Source organism: Pristiophorus japonicus, chromosome 7 (assembly GCF_044704955.1).
Source record: "Pristiophorus japonicus isolate sPriJap1 chromosome 7, sPriJap1.hap1, whole genome shotgun sequence".
Classification (NCBI taxonomy): domain Eukaryota; kingdom Metazoa; phylum Chordata; class Chondrichthyes; family Pristiophoridae; genus Pristiophorus; species Pristiophorus japonicus.
The window spans coordinates 194872431-194890215 of record NC_091983.1 but is presented as its reverse complement, the minus strand read 5'-3'; the positions used below and the strand labels follow the sequence as shown (position 1 = coordinate 194890215).

Sequence of the window (17785 nt, the reverse complement as noted above, 5' to 3'; positions counted from 1 at the left end):
GAATTCCACAGGTTCACCACTCTCTGGGTGAAGAAATTCCTCCTCATCTCGGTCCTAAATGGCTTACCCCTTATCCTTAGACTGTGTCCCCTGGTTCTGGACTTCCCCAACATTGGGAACATTCTTCCTGCATCTAACCTGTCTAACCCCATCAGAATTTTAAACGTTTCTATGAGGTCCCCTCTCATTCTTCTGAACTCCAGTGAATACAAGCCCAGTTGATCCAGTCTTTCTTGATAGGTCAGTCCCGCCATCCCGGGAATCAGTCTGGTGAACCTTCGCTGCACTCCCTCAATAGCAAGAATGTCCTTCCTCAGGTTAAGAGACCAAAACTGTACACAATACTCCAGGTGTGGCCTCACCAAGGCCCTGTACAACTGTAGCAACACCTCCCTGCCCCTGTACTCAAATCCCCTCGCTATGAAGACCAACATGCCATTTGCTTTCTTAACCGCCTGCTGTACCTGCATGCCAACCTTCAATGACTGATGTACCATGACACCCAGGTCTCTTTGCACGTCCCCTTTTCCTAATCTGTCACTATTTAGATAATAGTCTGTTTCTCTGTTTTTACGACCAAAGTGGATAACCTCACATTTATCCACATTATACTTCATCTGCCATGCATTTGCCCACTCACCTAACCTATCCAAGTTGCTCTGCAGCCTCATAGCATCCTCCTCGCAGCTCACACTGCCACCCAACTTAGTGTCATCCACAAATTTGGAGATACTACATTTAATCCCCTCGTCTAAATCATTAATGTACAGTGTAAACAGCTGGGGCCCCAGCACAGAACCTTGCGGTACCCCACTAGTCACTGCCTGCCATTCTGAAAAGTCCCCATTTACTCCTACTCTTTGCTTCCTGTCTGACAACCAGTTCTCAATCCATGTCAGCACACTATCCCCAATCCCATGTGCTTTAACTTTGCACATTAATCTCTTGTGTGGGACCTTGTCGAAAGCCTTCTGAAAGTCCAAATATACCACATCAACTGGTTCTCCCCTGTCCACTCTACTGGAAACATCCTCAAAAAATTCCAGAAGATTTGTCAAGCATGATTTCCCTTTCACAAATCCATGCTGACTTGGACCTATCATGTCACCTCTGTCCAAATGCACTGCTATGACATCCTTAATAATTGATTCCATCATTTTACCCACTACCAATGTCAGGCTGACAGGTCTATAACTCCTTCAATTTCCCGAACACAATTTCCCGCCTAATAAGGATATCTTTCAGTTCCTCATTCTCACTGGACCCACTGTCCCCTATTCCATTCGGAAGGTTATTTGTATCTTCCTTTGTGAAGACAGAACCGAAGTATTGGTTCAATTGGTCTTCCATTTCTTTGTTCCCCATTATAAATTCACCTGAATCCGACTGCAAGTTTGTTGTCCTCAGAGCAGAGAAGGCTAAGAGGAGATTTGACATAAGGTATTTAAAATCATGAACAACAACTTGTATTTATATAGCGCCTTTAACGTAGTAAATCATCCCAAGGCGCTTCAGAGGCATGTTATAAGACAAAACAAATACATTTGACACTGAGCCACAAAAGAACAAATTATGGCAAATGAATAAAAGCTTGGTCAAAGAAGTAGGTTTTAAGTAGCGTCTTAAAGGAGGACAGAGAGGCGGAGAGGTTTAGGAAGGGAGTTCCAGAGCTTAGGGCCCAGGCAGCCGAAAGCATGGCCACCAATAGTTGAGCTGTTTCATAAGGTCCCACACGGCAGACTGTTCACGAAAGTAAAAGCCCATGGGATCCAGGGCAAAGTGGCAAGTTGGATCCAAAATTGGCTCAGAGGCAGGAAGCAAAGGGTAATGTTTGAAGGGTGTTTTTGTTACTGGAGGGCTGTTTTCAGTGGGATTCCGCAGGGCTCAGTGCTGGGTCCCTTGCTTTTTGTGGTATATATCAATGACTTGGACTTGAATGTAGGGGGTATGATTAAGAAGTTTGCAGATGTACTAAAATTGGTTGCGTGTTTGATAGACTGCGGAAAGATATCAATGAACTGGTCAGGTGGGCAGATCAGTGGCAAATGGAATTCAATCCAGAGAAGTGTGAGGTAATGCATTTGGGGAGGGCTAACAAAGCAAGGGAATACACATTAAATGGTAGGACACTAAGAAGTGTAGAGGAACCAAGGGATCTTGGAATGCATGTCCACAGATTCCTGAAGGTAGCAGGCCAGGTAGATAAGGTGGTTAAGAAGGCATACGGAATACTTGCCTTTATTAGCCGAGGCGTAGAATACAAAAGTAGGGAGGTTATGCTTGAATGGTATAAAACACTAGTTAGGCCACACTAGAGTACTGTGTGCAGTTCTGGTCACCACATTACAGGAACGATGTGATTGCACGAGAGAGGGTGCAGAGGAAATTTACGAAGATGTTGCCTGGCCTGGAGAATATTAGCTATGAGGAAAGATTGGATAGGCTGGGTTTGTTTTCTTTGGAACAGAGGCTGAGGGGAGACCTTCGTGACATGCATAATTTTATGAGGGATCGAGATAGAGTGGATAGGACATACCTATTTCCCTTAGCAGAGGGGCCAACAATCAGGTGGCATAGTTTAAAATCCATATACACTAACTCATACGCACTGCCCTCATCGACCCTCCTGGTTACCTTCTCTCAAAATTCAATCAAGTTAGTCAGACATGACCTTCCCTTAACAAATCCATGCTGACTGTCCTTGATTAATTCGTGTCTTTCCAAATGATGATTTATCCTGTCCCTCAGGATTTTGTCCAATAATTTTCCCACCACTGAGGTTAGGCTGACTGGCCTGTATTTACTTGGTCTCTCCCTTTCTCCCTTTTTAAACAAAGGTACAACATTAGCAGTCCTCCTATCCTCCGGCACCACACCTGTAGCCAAAGAGGACTGGAAAATGATGGTCAGAGCCTCTGCTATTTCCTCTTTTGCTTATCTTAACAGCCTGGGATACATTTCATCCGGGCCTGGGGATTTATCCACTTTCAATGTTGCTAAGCCCCTCAATATTTCCTCTCTCACTATGTTTATCTTGTCTAATATTGCACACTTCTCCTCCCTCATTGCAAAGTCTGTATCGCCCCTCTCTTTTGTGAAAACAGATGCAAAGTATTCATTAAGAATCATAAGTCTTCTGCCTCCACACACAGATTTCCTTTATAGTTTCTAATAAGCCCCACTCTTTCTCTCGTTATCCACTTGCTCTTAATTTATTTATAAAACATCTTTGGGTTTTCCCTGATTTTACTTGCCAACATTCTTTCATGCTCTCTCTTTGCTTTCCTGACATCTTTTTAATTGCAGCCCTGCACTTCTTATACTCCTCTGTTTCTGCAGTATTGAGTTCGCAGTATCTATCATAAGCTTCCCTTTTTTTCTTTACCTTACCCTTTATGTCCCTTGACATTCAGGGGCTCTAGATTTGTTAGCCCCACTCTTTTTTTTAAGGGAACATACTTGCTCTGTACCCTCAGGATCTCCTGCTTGAATGCCTCCCACTGCTCTGACACCGATTTACCATCAAGTAGCCGTTTCCATTCCACTTTTTCTAGTTTGATTTCATACTTTATTATTTTGAAGGCACCACCACCACCTTCTCAAGGGTAATTAGGAAAGGGCAGTAAATGCTGGTCTTGCCAGTGGCGCCCACATACCAGGAACAAATACATTTTTAAAAAGATGGAAGCTCATTGGATTAAGGGGAAACTGGCGGTATGGATACAAAATTGACTCAGTGACAGTAAGCAAAGGGTGGTGGTGGATGGATGTTTTTCAGACCCGGAGATGGTCTGCAGTGGTGTTCCTCAAAGGTCAGAATTGAGTCCATTACTCTTTACAATTTTCATAAACGACCTATACTCGGGTGTAGGGAGTATCATTCTAAAGTTTGCAGATGATATGAAACTTGGCAAAGTAGTAGATCATGATAAGGATAGCTATAGGCTTCAGGATGACATAGACAGAATGGTGAAATGGACAGAAGCATGGCAGATGGAGTTCAATGCAGAGAAGTGCGAAGTGATGCACTTTGGGAGCAATAATATGGAAAGACACAGTACAATATAAATTACACGATTTTTAAAAGTGTAGATGAGCAGGGAGACCTTGGATTCCATGCACACAAATCCTTAAAGGTGACAGGGCAAGTTGATAAGGTAGTTAAGAAAAATATGGATTACATAGTGTCGTGTATGAATAAAGAGTCTGACCAGATACTGTGAGCTCAAAGTAAAGTGTGACCTTAGTCTTTTATTGCAGGTCTCCAGAGTGCCTCTCCAGCCTTTGAGGCCTCCTTAAGTACAGGTGCTCCCAAGGGTTTGTGGGATCCCTTGAGACTCCAGCGGATAAGTCCTCTGGTGGTTAAACAAGGTATTTACAGGTCTACATATATAACAACACTACCCCCCCCCAAAATTAATAGTGTAACTATTTACAAGGTGAGTCGATCTGGGGCCTTTCTTTCCCTGGTTGATCGTCTCGGTGCAAATGCTGGTTTTGTTGAGTCGTTTGTTGGGCCCTCGCTGGGCTGCTATGCGGCTGGCCTTGCTGGGCTGCCTGGTGTCGTGAGTCCTGCTGGGCTGCTGCGGGTGATGGGTTCTGCTTCGTGGTCAACCGCTGTGTCGATTGCCACTGGTGTGTGTGTTGGGGGGGTCAAAAAAGGTAGAGTCTAATGTGGGTTGCTCTGGAATGTCCATGAGTCTGAGTTTGATTTGGTCCAAGTGTTTCCTGTAGATGAGTCCATTTGAAAGTTTGACCCGAAACACCCTGCTCCCCTCTTTGGCCACAAAAGTGCCGGGAAGCCGCTTGGGACCTTGTCCATAGTTCAACACAAATACAGGATCATTAATCTCAATTTCGCGTGACACATTTGCGCTATTATGATATGTACTTTGTTGAAGCCGTCTGCTCTCTACCTGTTCGTGTAGAGCAGGGTGGACTAATGAGAGCCTTGTCTTAAGTGCCCTTTTCATGAGCAGTTCAGCGGATGGAATCCCAATGAGTGAGTGGGGTCTCGTGCAGTAACTAAGTAGGACTCGGGATAGGCGAGTCTGCAGTGAGCCGTCAGTTACCCTCTTCAATCTTTGCTTGATTGCTTGCACTGCTCTCTCTGCCTGACCATTGGATGCTGGTTTAAACGGGGCAGATGTGACATGTTTGATCCCATTGCGGGTCATGAACTCCTTGAACTCGGCACTGGTGAAGCACGGCCCGTTGTCACTCACAAGGACATCAGGCAGGCCGTATGTGGCAGACATGGCCCGCAGGCTTTCAGTGGTGGCAGCGGACGTGCTTGCCAACATTATCTCACATTCAATCCATTCGGAGTACGCATGTACAACCACTAGGAACATTTTTCCCAAGAACGGGCCTGCATAGTCAACATGGACCCTGGACCACGGTTTGGAGGGCCAAGACCATAAACTTAGTGGCACCTCTCTTGGTGCATTGCTTAACTGTGAACATGTGTTACATTTGTGCACGCCGGACTCTAAGTCTGCATCGATACCGAGCCACCACACGTGGGATCTGGCTATCGCTTTCATCATTACAATGCCTGGGTGGGTACTTTGGAGATCACTGAAAGTGTCCCTGCTCTTTTTTGGTACCACTACCCGATTACCCCACAGAAGGCAGTCTGCCTGTATAGACATTTCACCTTTGCGCCACTGGTACGGCTTTATTTCTTCCTGCATTTCTAATGGGACACTGGACCAGCTCCCGTGAAGCACACAGTTTTTTTTACTAAGGACAGTAAGGGGTCCTGGCTCGTCCAGTTTCTAATCTGTCGGGCAGTAACAGGTGATTGGTCACTCTCGAATGCTTCTATTACCATAACTAAATCTGCGGGCTGCGTCATTTCCACTCCCGCTGTGGGCAGTGGCAGCCTACTGAGAGCATCGGCACAGTTTTCTGTGCCTGGCATGTGGCAGATGGCGTAGTTGTATGCGGACAACGTGAGCACCCATCTCTGGATGCGGGCCGATGCATTAGTATTTATCCCCTTACTTTCAGAAAAGAGGGTTATCAGTGGCTTATGGTCAGTTTCCAATTCAAATTTGAGCCCAAACAGATATTGATGCATTTTCTTTACCCCATAAACACAAGCTAATGCTTCTTTTTCAATAATGCTGTAGGCCCTCTCAGCCTTAGACAGACTTCTGGATGCATAAGCAACCAGTTGCAATTTCCCAGATTCATTACCTTGTTGCAATACTCACCCGACACCGTATGACGATGCATCACATGCTAGTACCAAACGCTTACATGGATCATTCAACACAAGCAATTTGTTTGAGCATAACAATATTCTAGCTTTTACAAAGGTATTTTCTTGGCTTTTACCCAATACCCATTCGTCTCCTTTACGCAGTAAAGCGTGCAGTGGTTCTAACAGTGTACTGAGACCTGGTAAGAAGTTACCAAAGTAGTTCAGGAGTCCTAGAAACGACCGCAGCTCCGTCACGTTCTGTGGCCTTGGTGCGTTCTCGATTGCCTCCGTCTTCAAATCGGTGGGCCTGATGCTGTCCACCGCGATTCTTCTCCTCAGGAACTCCACTCCAGGCGCCAGGAAAACGCACTTCGAGCATTTTGACCTGAGCCCCACGCGATTAAGCCGGCTAAGAACCTCCTCCAGGTTCTGCAGATGCTCGACTGCGTCCCGACCTGTAACCAAGATGTCGTCCTGGAAGACCACGGTGCGCGGGACTGACTTTAATAAGCTTTCCATGTTTCTCTGGAATATAGCCGCGGCTGATCCCAAACGGGCATCTGTTGTAAATGAAGAGACTTTTGTGCGTGTTGATGCAGGTGAAGCCCTTCGATGATTCCTCCAGCTCCTGTGTCATGTAGGCCGAGGTCAAGTCCAGCTTTGTGAACATCTTCCTCCTGCCAGCGTCGCAAAAAGGTCATCTGCCTTTGGTAGTGGGTATTGATCCTGCAGGGAGAAACGATTGATAGTTACTTTGTAATCACATATTCTGACGGTGCCATCTCCCTTGAGGACTGGAACAATTGGACTGGCCCACTCGTTGAATTCGATCGGCGAAATGATGCCCTCACGTTGCAGCCGGTCCAGCTTGATCACCCCTCTCTCTCTCATCATGTTCAGTACTGCTCTTGCCTTGTGATGGATGGGTCGCATCCCCAGAATTATGTGGATCTGCACTTTTGCTCTTTGGAACTTCCTGATGCCTGGTTCGAACAGCGAGGGGGACTTGTTTAGGACCTGGGCACACAAAGAGTCGTCAACGGGCGAGAGCGCTCGGACATCGTCCCAGTTCCAGCGTATCTTCCCCAGCCAGCTCCTGCCGAGCAGCGTGGGGCCATTGCCCGCTACCACCCAAGATGGTGACTTGTACACCGCTCCATCGTAGGAAACCTTTACAGTTGCACTGCCGATTACGGGAATCAGTTCCTTTGTGTAAGTTCTCAGTTTAGTGCGAATGGGAGTCAGGACTGGCCTCGAGGCCTTGCTGCACCACAATTTATCAAAAATCTTTTTGCTCATAATGGACTGGCTCGCGCCCATGTCCAGCTCCACTGACATCGGTAGTCCATTTAATTCAACCTTCAGCATTAACGGTGGACACTTTGTGGTAAATGTGTGCACTCCATATACCATTGCCTCCTCAGTCTGAGGTTCTGGTTCGTCATGATCCGCCGTGGATCTGTCCTCCTCTGCAACATGGGGGTTTGCAGGATTAGCAGGGTTTGCAGCTCGCCTGCACATACGTTGGAGGTGTTGCATTGTTTCACAACCCTTGCAAACGTATCCTTTGAAGCGGCATGAATGGAAACGATGATCACCCCCGCAGCGCTAACAAGGTGTTAATGGCCTAGCAGTCATCACCCTTGATGGTGGACTCAGACATCTGTGAACGTGCAGCTGCAGGCATGTGAGACCTGCCCTGTATGTTACGATTCGAAAACAACATTACTTTGTTCACAGTACTTATAGCAGCACTCGTGTGCTGAGAGATTTGCTTGGTATTGTCACTGGTGGCGATGAACGCCTGGGCTATCACTATGGCTTTACTCAATGTTGGAGACAGAACTACATGGAGGAGAGTATCACAGTAACTAATACTTAAAGGACTCCTCAGTGACTGCCATGAGGAGCATTAGAGCTCATCCCATCACTGAAGTCTTCCTTGTGGAGCAGTCTACCTTTGACACCAAAGCTTACCTGTTTCTCCCTACTTTTAAATAAAGTGACATTTCCTCAATCCACTACCTATCCTACAACATGACAATGCATTATTCTTAGCTTGGGTTTGATGCAGATTCCAATTAAGCTGCCACACGGTCCATTGGTGCCTGTAATGACGACAAAGCTTCCTTAATATTGCTGCAAATGAGAGCAATAGACTTCAGATTCACCCATCAGTTTCTGCACATGCTCAGGGACTGACCTCAAAGCCGATGTGATCTTCCTCAAACATCCTTGTTTTCAGGAGAGTCCCAACACTCTGAGGCTATAGGCAGCCTTCTCCTCAGCCTCTACTAGGAAGGTGGCACAATGTCATCCACTACCCATTCCTCCAGCTCCCCATGCACTGTGAATCACCCGATGCCACATCTTCACTAATACGATTTATTTTCACTTGATATTGCGGAGGAGAATCACCCACGTTCTCTTCACATTTGGCAATTTCTGTGTTTGTTTCTATTACAAAATTTGTTAATGTACCGATTAAAAAATCAGTAGAAATTGGGAAAAAAAGCTTTATTAGTGCACTAAGGGGCCAAAATTGTCCCCCTCCATAAGCTCCATTCCCGCCTCTAAGAGGCGAGACTGGAATGGAGAGGCCTGACCGACCGGGGGCAGATGGTTGGGCCAACCCTTTCGAAATTGGCCCCGGGCCGGAGGCGGCAGGAACGGCTCTGTCCGTTTTCCCACCGTGTCGGGCACGCACCGACCCCTTACCAACCCCTGCAGGAAATTGCCCTGTACGGAATTGTCCTGTGGGAGCGATGTCGCCACTATTTGGTGCCACTGACAGCCTTTTCTGTTGGGAAACAGTGTGTGTCTGTGTGGTGCATCAGCCTTTAAAGGGGTGTGCGCACTGCCGGGGTTAACATATAATTTTTTATTGTCGGCCGACTGCCATCAGTCAGCGTGGCACCCAGGCCTGGTCAAAACCCTCCCTGGTGGCCCAGTGGACTCTGAAATCTGCAGAGTTCACTGCGGCTCTCCCCTTTAACTGAAGGGGAGGAACATTGTGATGCGTCAGCGCAGCGCTGATGACTTGGAGCGACGGCCGTTCTGACCCGTTCCCACTTCCGCCCCACTGATGACGGCCACTCCGACCTGCCCACACTTCCGCCCCTCTCCTGACACCAACAGCGCTCCGACCGGAAACAAAGTTCAAAGACCTGCATTTTTCTGGATTGTCCGCCCCATGCACTGGGGCAGACGGAACACTTTAAAAGAGGTAGGTGCGACCCGTTTTGGGCGGAGGGCAATTTCGGCCCCTAAGAGTTAAAAGGGAATATTTAACTATGTGAAGATCTGTGTTCAACACATGTTCCAAGGAAAACAAACCCAGCCTATCCAATCTTTCCTCATAGCTAAGATTCTCTACTCCCAGCAACATCCTCTTAAATCTCCTCTGTACCCTCTCTAGTGCAATCACATCTTTCCTGTAATGCGGTGACCAGAACTGCACACAGTACTCTAGCTGTGGCCTAACTAGTGTTTTATACAGTTCAAGCATAACCCCACCCGCTCTTGTATTCTATGCCTTGGCTAATAAAGGCAAGCATTCCATATGCCTTCTTAACCACCTGATCTACCTGGCCTGTTACCTTCAGGGAGTAGTTTGCAATTTAAGCCCAAGCCTTTCCAGACCATTAAGATTACTTTGGGTTAATGACCTTCTGATCCATTTGTGTTTTAGAAACATAGAAACATAGAAAATAGGTGCAGGAGTAGGCCATTCGGCCCTTCTAGCCTGCACCGCCATTCAATGAGTTCATGGCTGAACATGCAACTTCAGTACCCCATTCCTGCTTTCTCACCATACCCCTTGATTCCCCTAGTAGTAAGGACTCCATCTAACTCCTTTTTGAATATATTTAGTGAATTGGCCTCAACAACTTTCTGTGGTAGAGAATTCCACAGGTTCACCACTCTCTGGGTGAAGAAATTCCTCCTCATCTCGGTCCTAAATGGCTTACCCCTTATCCTTAGACTGTGTCCCCTGGTTCTGGACTTCCCCAACATTGGGAACATTCTTCCTGCATCTAACCTGTCTAACCCCGTCAGAATTTTAAACGTTTCTATGAGGTCCCCTCTCATTCTTCTGAACTCCAGTGAATACAAGCCCAGTTGATCCAGTCTTTCTTGATAGGTCAGTCCCGTCATCCCAGGAATCAGTCTGGTGAACCTTCGCTGCACTCCCTCAATAGCAAGAATGTCCTTCCTCAGGTTAGGAGACCAAAACTGTACACAATACTCCAGGTGTGGCCTCACCAAGACCCTGTACAACTGTAGCAACACCTCCCTGCCCCTGTACTCAAATCCCCTCGCTATGAAGGCCAACATGCCATTTGCTTTCTTAACCGCCTGCTGTACCTGCATGCCAACCTTCAATGACTGATGTACCATGACACCCAGGTCTCGTTGCACCTCCCCTTTTCCTAATCTGTCACCATTCAGATAATAGTCTGTCTTTCTGTGCCACAATGCTTGTCTTTGCTGTGCAGCTGCCCAAACTCTGTGGTTGAGATTAACACTACCACAACCAGGGGCCCAGGAGCAGCACGGGCCTGCCCACACTGCGACATGAGTGCTCACTTGGCCCGTGCAGCAGAGCAGGTCTCCAGTTGTCTTGGTTAATCCTTGCCACTGGACCAAGACCTAGCTCTGTCAAGCCTGTGTGGTGGCTGGTGTGCAACGTTAAAAAAATCCACACACAGGCATCTTCCACCCATCAGGATGTAGTTCGGGATCTGGAATATTAGGTCCTTCATTGAAACACCTGTGAACTCATCCTTTTTTGGCATGGAAACAAGTCATCCTCGTTTTGAGGGACTGTCTATGATGATGATGACTCAAGGTTGGGGTCTCTACAGTCAAAATTTGCGAAGTATTACTTCATGGCCAATGCCAAGTAAAAAGAAATCCCTGAGCACGTGCTCCAAATGTTCTTCAAATTCGCAATGTCCTGCAAGACATCTTAGCTCGGCAACATAACTCGCCACTTCCTGGACTTCAGACCTCTTGCACGTGTAGATCTGATACCTCGCCATCAGAACTCTTCCCTTCGGGTTAAGATGCTCCCGGACCAGTGTGCCCAAATCATCATACGATTTCTCTGTGGGTTTCGCTGGAGCGAGCAGATTTTTCATGAGGCCATACATTGGTGCCCCGCAAACAGTGAGGAGAATCGCCCTTCGTTTGGCAGCGTACACTTCTCCTTCCAGCTCGTTGGCCACGAAGTATTGGTTGAGTCGCTCCATGAAGGTTTCCCAATCATCTCCCTCTGAAAATTTCTTCAGGATGCCCACTGTTCTTTGCATCGTTGCGGTGGGGTTCGTCATCTGTACCTCATCGTCAGTTGTAGTGTATGAATAAAGAGTCTGACCAGATACTGTGAGCTCAAAATAAAGTGTGACCTTAGTCTTTTATTGCAGGTCTTCAGAGTGCCTCTCCACCTTGTGAAGCCTTCTTAATTACAGGTGCTCCCAAGGGATTGTGGGACCCCTTGGGATTCTAGGGGATGAGCCCTCTGGTGGTTAAACAAGGTAGTTACAGGTTTACATATTTAACACACAGAATCATAGAATGGTTACAGCACGGAATAAGGCCATTCGGACCATCGAGTCCATGCCAGCTCTGTGCAAGAGCACCTCAGCTAGTCCCACTCTCACGCCCTTTCCCCGTAGTTTTGCAATTTTTTTTCCTTTCAGGTAGTTATCCAACTCCCTTTTCATAGCTGTGATTGAGTCTGCCTCCACCACCCTTACAGACCGTGCATTCCAGATCCTAAAAATTCGCTGTGTAAAAAAGCTTTTTCTTATGTCATCTTTGGTTCTTTTGCCAATCACCTTAGATCATGGGTTTATAACAAGAGGAATAGAATATAAAAGTAAAGAGATCATGCTAGAACTTTATAAATTACTGGTTAGGCCTTAGCTGGAGTATTGTGGACATTTCTGGGTACCACAATTCAGGAAAGATGCAATGGCATTAGAAAGGATACAGAGGAGGTTTACCAGAACATTACCAAGGATGAGGGACTTTAGTTATGAGGAAAGGTTGGAAAAGTTAAGAATGTACTGGCCATCTTGGCAGGGGTATGGCTGTGCACTTGGCCAGCGGCAGGGCTAAAAGGGTACAAGATGCTGATATCCTCATATATTCTCCTCCTTGTCGTATGCACCTCTTACTTTCTTGCCCTCCCCATAACTCCACCCTTGTGCCTTCCTCATTTCACACACCAAAGAAATGCAGCCTGCCCAGCCAGTGGTTGACCAAGAAGAGGGAGAAGAGAGTGAAGAAGAAGCAACACCATCACTCAATTTCACACTCCCAGCCACCAACTACTCAAGGTGGACATGCAATGCCATTTGCAATGTCCCCCACTGAAAGTCAACAGCATTCTACAAGCCACTGGGAAAGTACTGCATGACATCAGTAGGATAAGCAAAGGCACACACAGGACAGCCACTAAGGGTGATGAGTTGATTTCATATTGGATGGCTAGATGTATAAAGTTGGATTGGAAAGTTTGTTTTGTGATGGTGTTTATTTCAGCATTGTGGCCAAGAGGACGCTGTGATTGTTATATATTTAACCCTTGGCAACCTGTATCACACTACCACGAGAGGGCCTACCTGTTGGAGTCCCAACGGATCCCAGCATCCCTTGGGAGCACAGTATATAAGCAAGCCTCCCATGCTGTACCTGCACTCTAGTGTCTAATTAAAGGAGCTGAGGTCACACTTACTCATTGCGTAGTGTACTCAGTTTCATCCTTTATTGTGAGCGTAATAATTGGCGACGAGGTAATGAACCCTTGACTTCCTTATCTTTCAAAAATCTGTCCATCTCCAACTTAAATATATTAGATGACCCAGCCTCCACTGCTATCTGGGGTAGAGAATTCCAAAGATTCACGACCCTCTGAAAGAAGAAATTCCTCCTCGTTTCTGTTTTAAATGGGTGACCCCTTATTCTGAGACTATGCCCCTTAGTTCTAGACTCCCCCATGAGAGGAGTCATCCTCTGTGTATCTACCCTGTCAAACCTCCTCAGAATCTTATACGTTTCAATAAGATCACCTCTCTGTCTTCAAAACTCCAATGAGTATAGGCCCAATCTGCTCAACCTTTCTTCATATGACAACCCCTTCATAAGAACATAAGAAATAGAAACATAGAAACATAGAAAATAGGAGCAGGAGTAGGCCATACGGCCCCTTGAGCCTGTGCCAGCGTTCAATATGATCATGGCTGATCCGATCATGGACTCAGCTCCACTTCCCTGCCCGCTCCCCATAACCCCTTAATCCCTTATCGGTTAAGAAACTGTCTATCTCTGTCTTAAATTTATTCAACGTCCCAGCTTCCACAGCTCTCTGAAGCAGCGAATTCCACAGATTTGCAACCCTCTGAGAGATGAAATTCCTCCAATGTTAAATGGGTGGCTCCTGGTTCTAGTCTTCCTTATCAGTGGAAACATCCTCTCTGCATCCACCTTATCAAGCCACCTCATAATTTTATACATTGATAAGATCACCTCCCATTCTTCTGAATTCCAATGAATAGAGGCCCAACCTACTCAACCTTTCCTCATAAGTCAACCCCCTCATCTGCGGAATCAACCTAGTATACCTTCTCTGAACTGCCTCCAAAGCAAGTATATCCTTTGGTAAATATGGAAACCTAAACTGTATGCAGTGTGGCCTCACCAATAACCTGTATAACTGTAGCAAGACTTCACTGTTTGTATACTCCATCCTCTGTGCAATAAAGGCCAACATTCCATTTGCTTTCCTAATTAATTACTTGCTGTACCTGCGTGCTAACTTTTTGAGTTTCATGTACAAGGACCCCCAGATCCCTCTGTACTGCAGCATTTTGTAATCCTCTCCACTTAAATAATAATTTTTTTTTAATTTTTCCTATTAAAGTGGAAACCTCACATTTTCCCACATTATATTCCAAATCTGCCAAAGAAAGGAACTGTTTGGGTTGCTACCTCCTCATGCTTCCTCCTCTTCTGCTTCCTCCTCTTCTGCTTCCTCGTCTTCTGCTTCCTCATCTTCCCTCTGTGAACGAATGCTGTAAATCTGAAATAAAAGAATAAAATGTGAGAAATACTCTGCAGGTCAGGAAACATTTCGACCTGAGATGTGAACTCTGTTTCTCGCTCCACGAATGTTGCCTGACCTGCTGAGTATTTGCAGCATTTTCTGTCTTCTCAGAGATCTTCCTTGACTGTCCGAGCCCTTGCAAGCGTCCAGCAGCATGCCATGCGTTACGTGCATACTGAAAAAACTTTAAATATGTATTGCAGCAAGCCACTACTTCAATAAAATCAAAAAAATCCAGTCCAAAAACTTAAATGCAAACTTACCTGAAAGATGCGTGTCTCCTTTTAAGATGTGCTGACAGCGTCTCTGTCAGTCTGAACAATGCTGGGTGTTCATGGTGAGCTTAGGACCCAACGCTAAGGTCAAAGTTCACTGAGGTGACATTAAGTCAGCAGATGTCACCCTCTTTGACTTATATGAAAATGGCAGCTGCCAAGGCCCACGCCAAAGAAGGGTGCTAGGCGGCCGCCACATTTTTTGGCCCATTTGTGGCGATAATTGGCCCAATTTCTAGGCCACAGTCTCCTTACGCACTGCACCTCCTCAAGGAAAGCTTGGCCTCCCCCGCCATGGCCTTGCCCCCGATCACAAGAGCCCAGTGAGACAGCTCTGGCAGGATAGCTGGTATCGGCAGGTGGCCTTAGGGTCACATGGTTGTCCGCTGCTTCCCACTGACCTTCTGGCTGAAATGGGTGAGAAGTTGACCAGTGGGATTTAAATGAAGCCCGGGTGTTAAAATACCCCGGGCCTCATTTCTGGGTCAGTGGATCTATTTCTAACTCATTGCTACTCACTCGCTGCAAACTCGCCCTGAGTTAAAATCAGTGCATGTGGTCACAGAGAACAGCAAAATAACATGTCCTCTCACTCACAAACAGCAACACCACAGCAGATCTAGTAGTAGACATAACAGGTTCCATGCTTCAACTAGGGAGGAGCTCTTAATTGGTGCATGTCTAACAGGAAATTATGATTTTTTTTGCATGATAAAATTAAGATATGGGAATCTGTGTGCTTGAGATTTCCTGCAATGCTCCCTCCCAACCCATGTTTCTCTGCGGTAAAAAAAATCTACGAATTAGTATTTTTAAATCAAGAAATAATCAGTTTTCAACAATCCACAAACCCAAAACAAACTGGAATTTTTTTGTAAAAATTGGTTTTAAAAAAACAACTTTAAAGGCCCTGATCTGTGCAATGCAAGTGCTGAGCAAACTGCCGCACTTCCAGCGACTGTTCCAAATCATGTTATTAAAAATGTTGAGTTTTTTTCCTGGGGGCCTGCCTCAAGTCCTCTGGCTCCCGACCATGGCTGGTTCCCATGAATAACACCATATGAGATCTCCTGATATTTATAATTAATTTTACGGTCAGCTTCTGTTAATTCATTCTCCTGCTTCCACTAAACTTGAATTAACTACACTTCATTATATATGTATACATTTTTGTGTCACTAGTATTTCATCTTTCTTCTAACCTACACTGTTCCCAGAATAATTAATCATTGATATTTACAGTATCAATAGACAGTACTATTAGGATAAACAGAGGTACAGTAACTAATCAAGATTTTATATATTCTAATATTCAGAGTGTAACCTTTTAATGATATTTTATATAAATGCCTTTCCTGATGGTATTTCATAAAGAAACTTCTCTTTTCCCATTATACGTTAAAATGGGAAATGTATTTTCTCACATAGGTAAAGCTGCTTGTATTGCTGGTCTGTGTATAACACCCAAGGAGCTTAAGTGCCGGCTTGGAGAGTTTCAGCAATACTGTCCTGTCAGCCTTCAGTTAAACGGGGAACTTGAAGACTGTTCTGTCAATCCATCATTGGAATTTGCAGCAGAGTTCCGAGGACATTACTATAAAATGGCTTCAAAGGAGGCTCTGGATGTAAGTATGCTTGTGGTAGTCAGAGATAATAATTACAATTAATTGGGAACCGAAAATAAGAATCTTTCAGATTTACTCCTCCTCGCATGAGTTATAACCCAGTTCAGAGTCCTTTAGATTCAAGTGTCCCTCTACCTTCATAAATGATGGTGAACAACAGAGCAGATAGTGGAACAGTGTGTTAAATACTGTTGTCTTCAGACGGTTTCCCCTTAAAGTAGCCTATGCACTGATTGAAAATACCAAAGATCAGCCTGCTTTACAGTTGTTTATTTATTTTTTTATTACTTATCATTTTGTTAAAGTTTGTGTTAAGCTGTTTCTCTTTCATATGTTCATTTATGGAATTCTACACCAATGGTACAATGTATGAAAGCAATTTGTACTGAAAGCAAGCTGTAAGTTTGTCAATATAAACAAAAAGCAAAAAAAAACTGCTGAAAATTCAAAACAAAAGCTGCTGGAAACCCTTCGCAGGTCAGGTAGCATCTGTGGAGAAGAGAACAGAGGAGTTGACATCTCAGGCGTGGACCCATAAGTTTATCACAGAAGCAAGTTATTAAAATGTGTGTACAGTAATATATTGGCCTGAAATTTTCTTGGAGCTGCTCCCTCCCTGCCAGCATAATCTCACCAGAAGTGTGGCTTCCACTGCACTTCCAATAAAGTTAAGGTGGCGGAACGGAGCAGCTCCGAAGAAATTCCAGGCTGTTATCTCTTTGTATAAGCACATTCATGGCATGGTCTTGTTAGTAATTGTTGCTAAAACCAATATATATACATAGTAAGAATGGTATAGTCAAACTAATTATATGGAAGTCTAGTTTTATACATTTTTTGTCCACCTTGTTCTATTTCAAAAAGAAGAATCTATTATACACAATACACATAGTTATATGCAAGAAAAATATCAAGCATAAAGTAGCAATCATATCTATTCATACAGAGTTGATCCCAGTATGATCCACTTCCTTATTTTAAGAAATACTTATTCATGGGTTTAATACTTTTGTCTCACACATTCATGCTTTTGTTTCTGGAAAATTAAGCTGATTTATATCACTCAACTTTTATTGACATTGTAACAAAAAAAGTATAAAACCAAAACATGCATAAATTTCAATTTGTCTACTTTATCAATTTGTTGTCAGAAATTCCTGAATGATCCAGAGATGTTCGTACCTCCATCAGCTTCTAAACCTCTTCCGACACCTGATATGCTACCAAGAAAGCTTACTGCAGCTGGAGTGAAGGCCATGTTTCCTAAACAAGCAGAATTGCAGGGCTACTGTCCAGTTACATTTCTGGATGGGAAACAGAGGTTCAACTTATCAATTGTTTAGAGGATAAATAAACTTTATAAAATTTAGAAGAAAGTGTCTCGATAGAGAAGTAGTTCTCACTGCTGTTTTGGTTCTATCAGATATGAAGAATTGGTCCCTGGACACATTGATTATGCTGTGGAGTACAGAGACAAAGTATATCTTTTTCAGGATGAGGAACACCTTAATAAATTTATGCGGTAAGTGCTTCTGAATAATATATTCATCTCAATGTCCTC

At 44.9% G+C, this 17785-nt stretch overlaps 1 protein-coding gene across 4 annotated transcripts in view; it reads left to right on the top strand.

Moving 5' to 3' along the window:
- The window catches only part of ak9 (adenylate kinase 9), a 702269-nt gene that overhangs the window by 622458 nt on the left and 62026 nt on the right, over window positions 1-17785 (top strand). For all 4 annotated transcript variants that reach the window (XM_070885675.1, XM_070885673.1, XM_070885672.1 and 1 more), the window contains 3 exons: window positions 16028-16224; window positions 17376-17545; window positions 17648-17746. In XM_070885675.1, the coding sequence (XP_070741776.1) occupies window positions 16028-16224; window positions 17376-17545; window positions 17648-17746 (466 nt within the window). The remainder of the gene's footprint in view (window positions 1-16027; window positions 16225-17375; window positions 17546-17647; window positions 17747-17785) is intronic.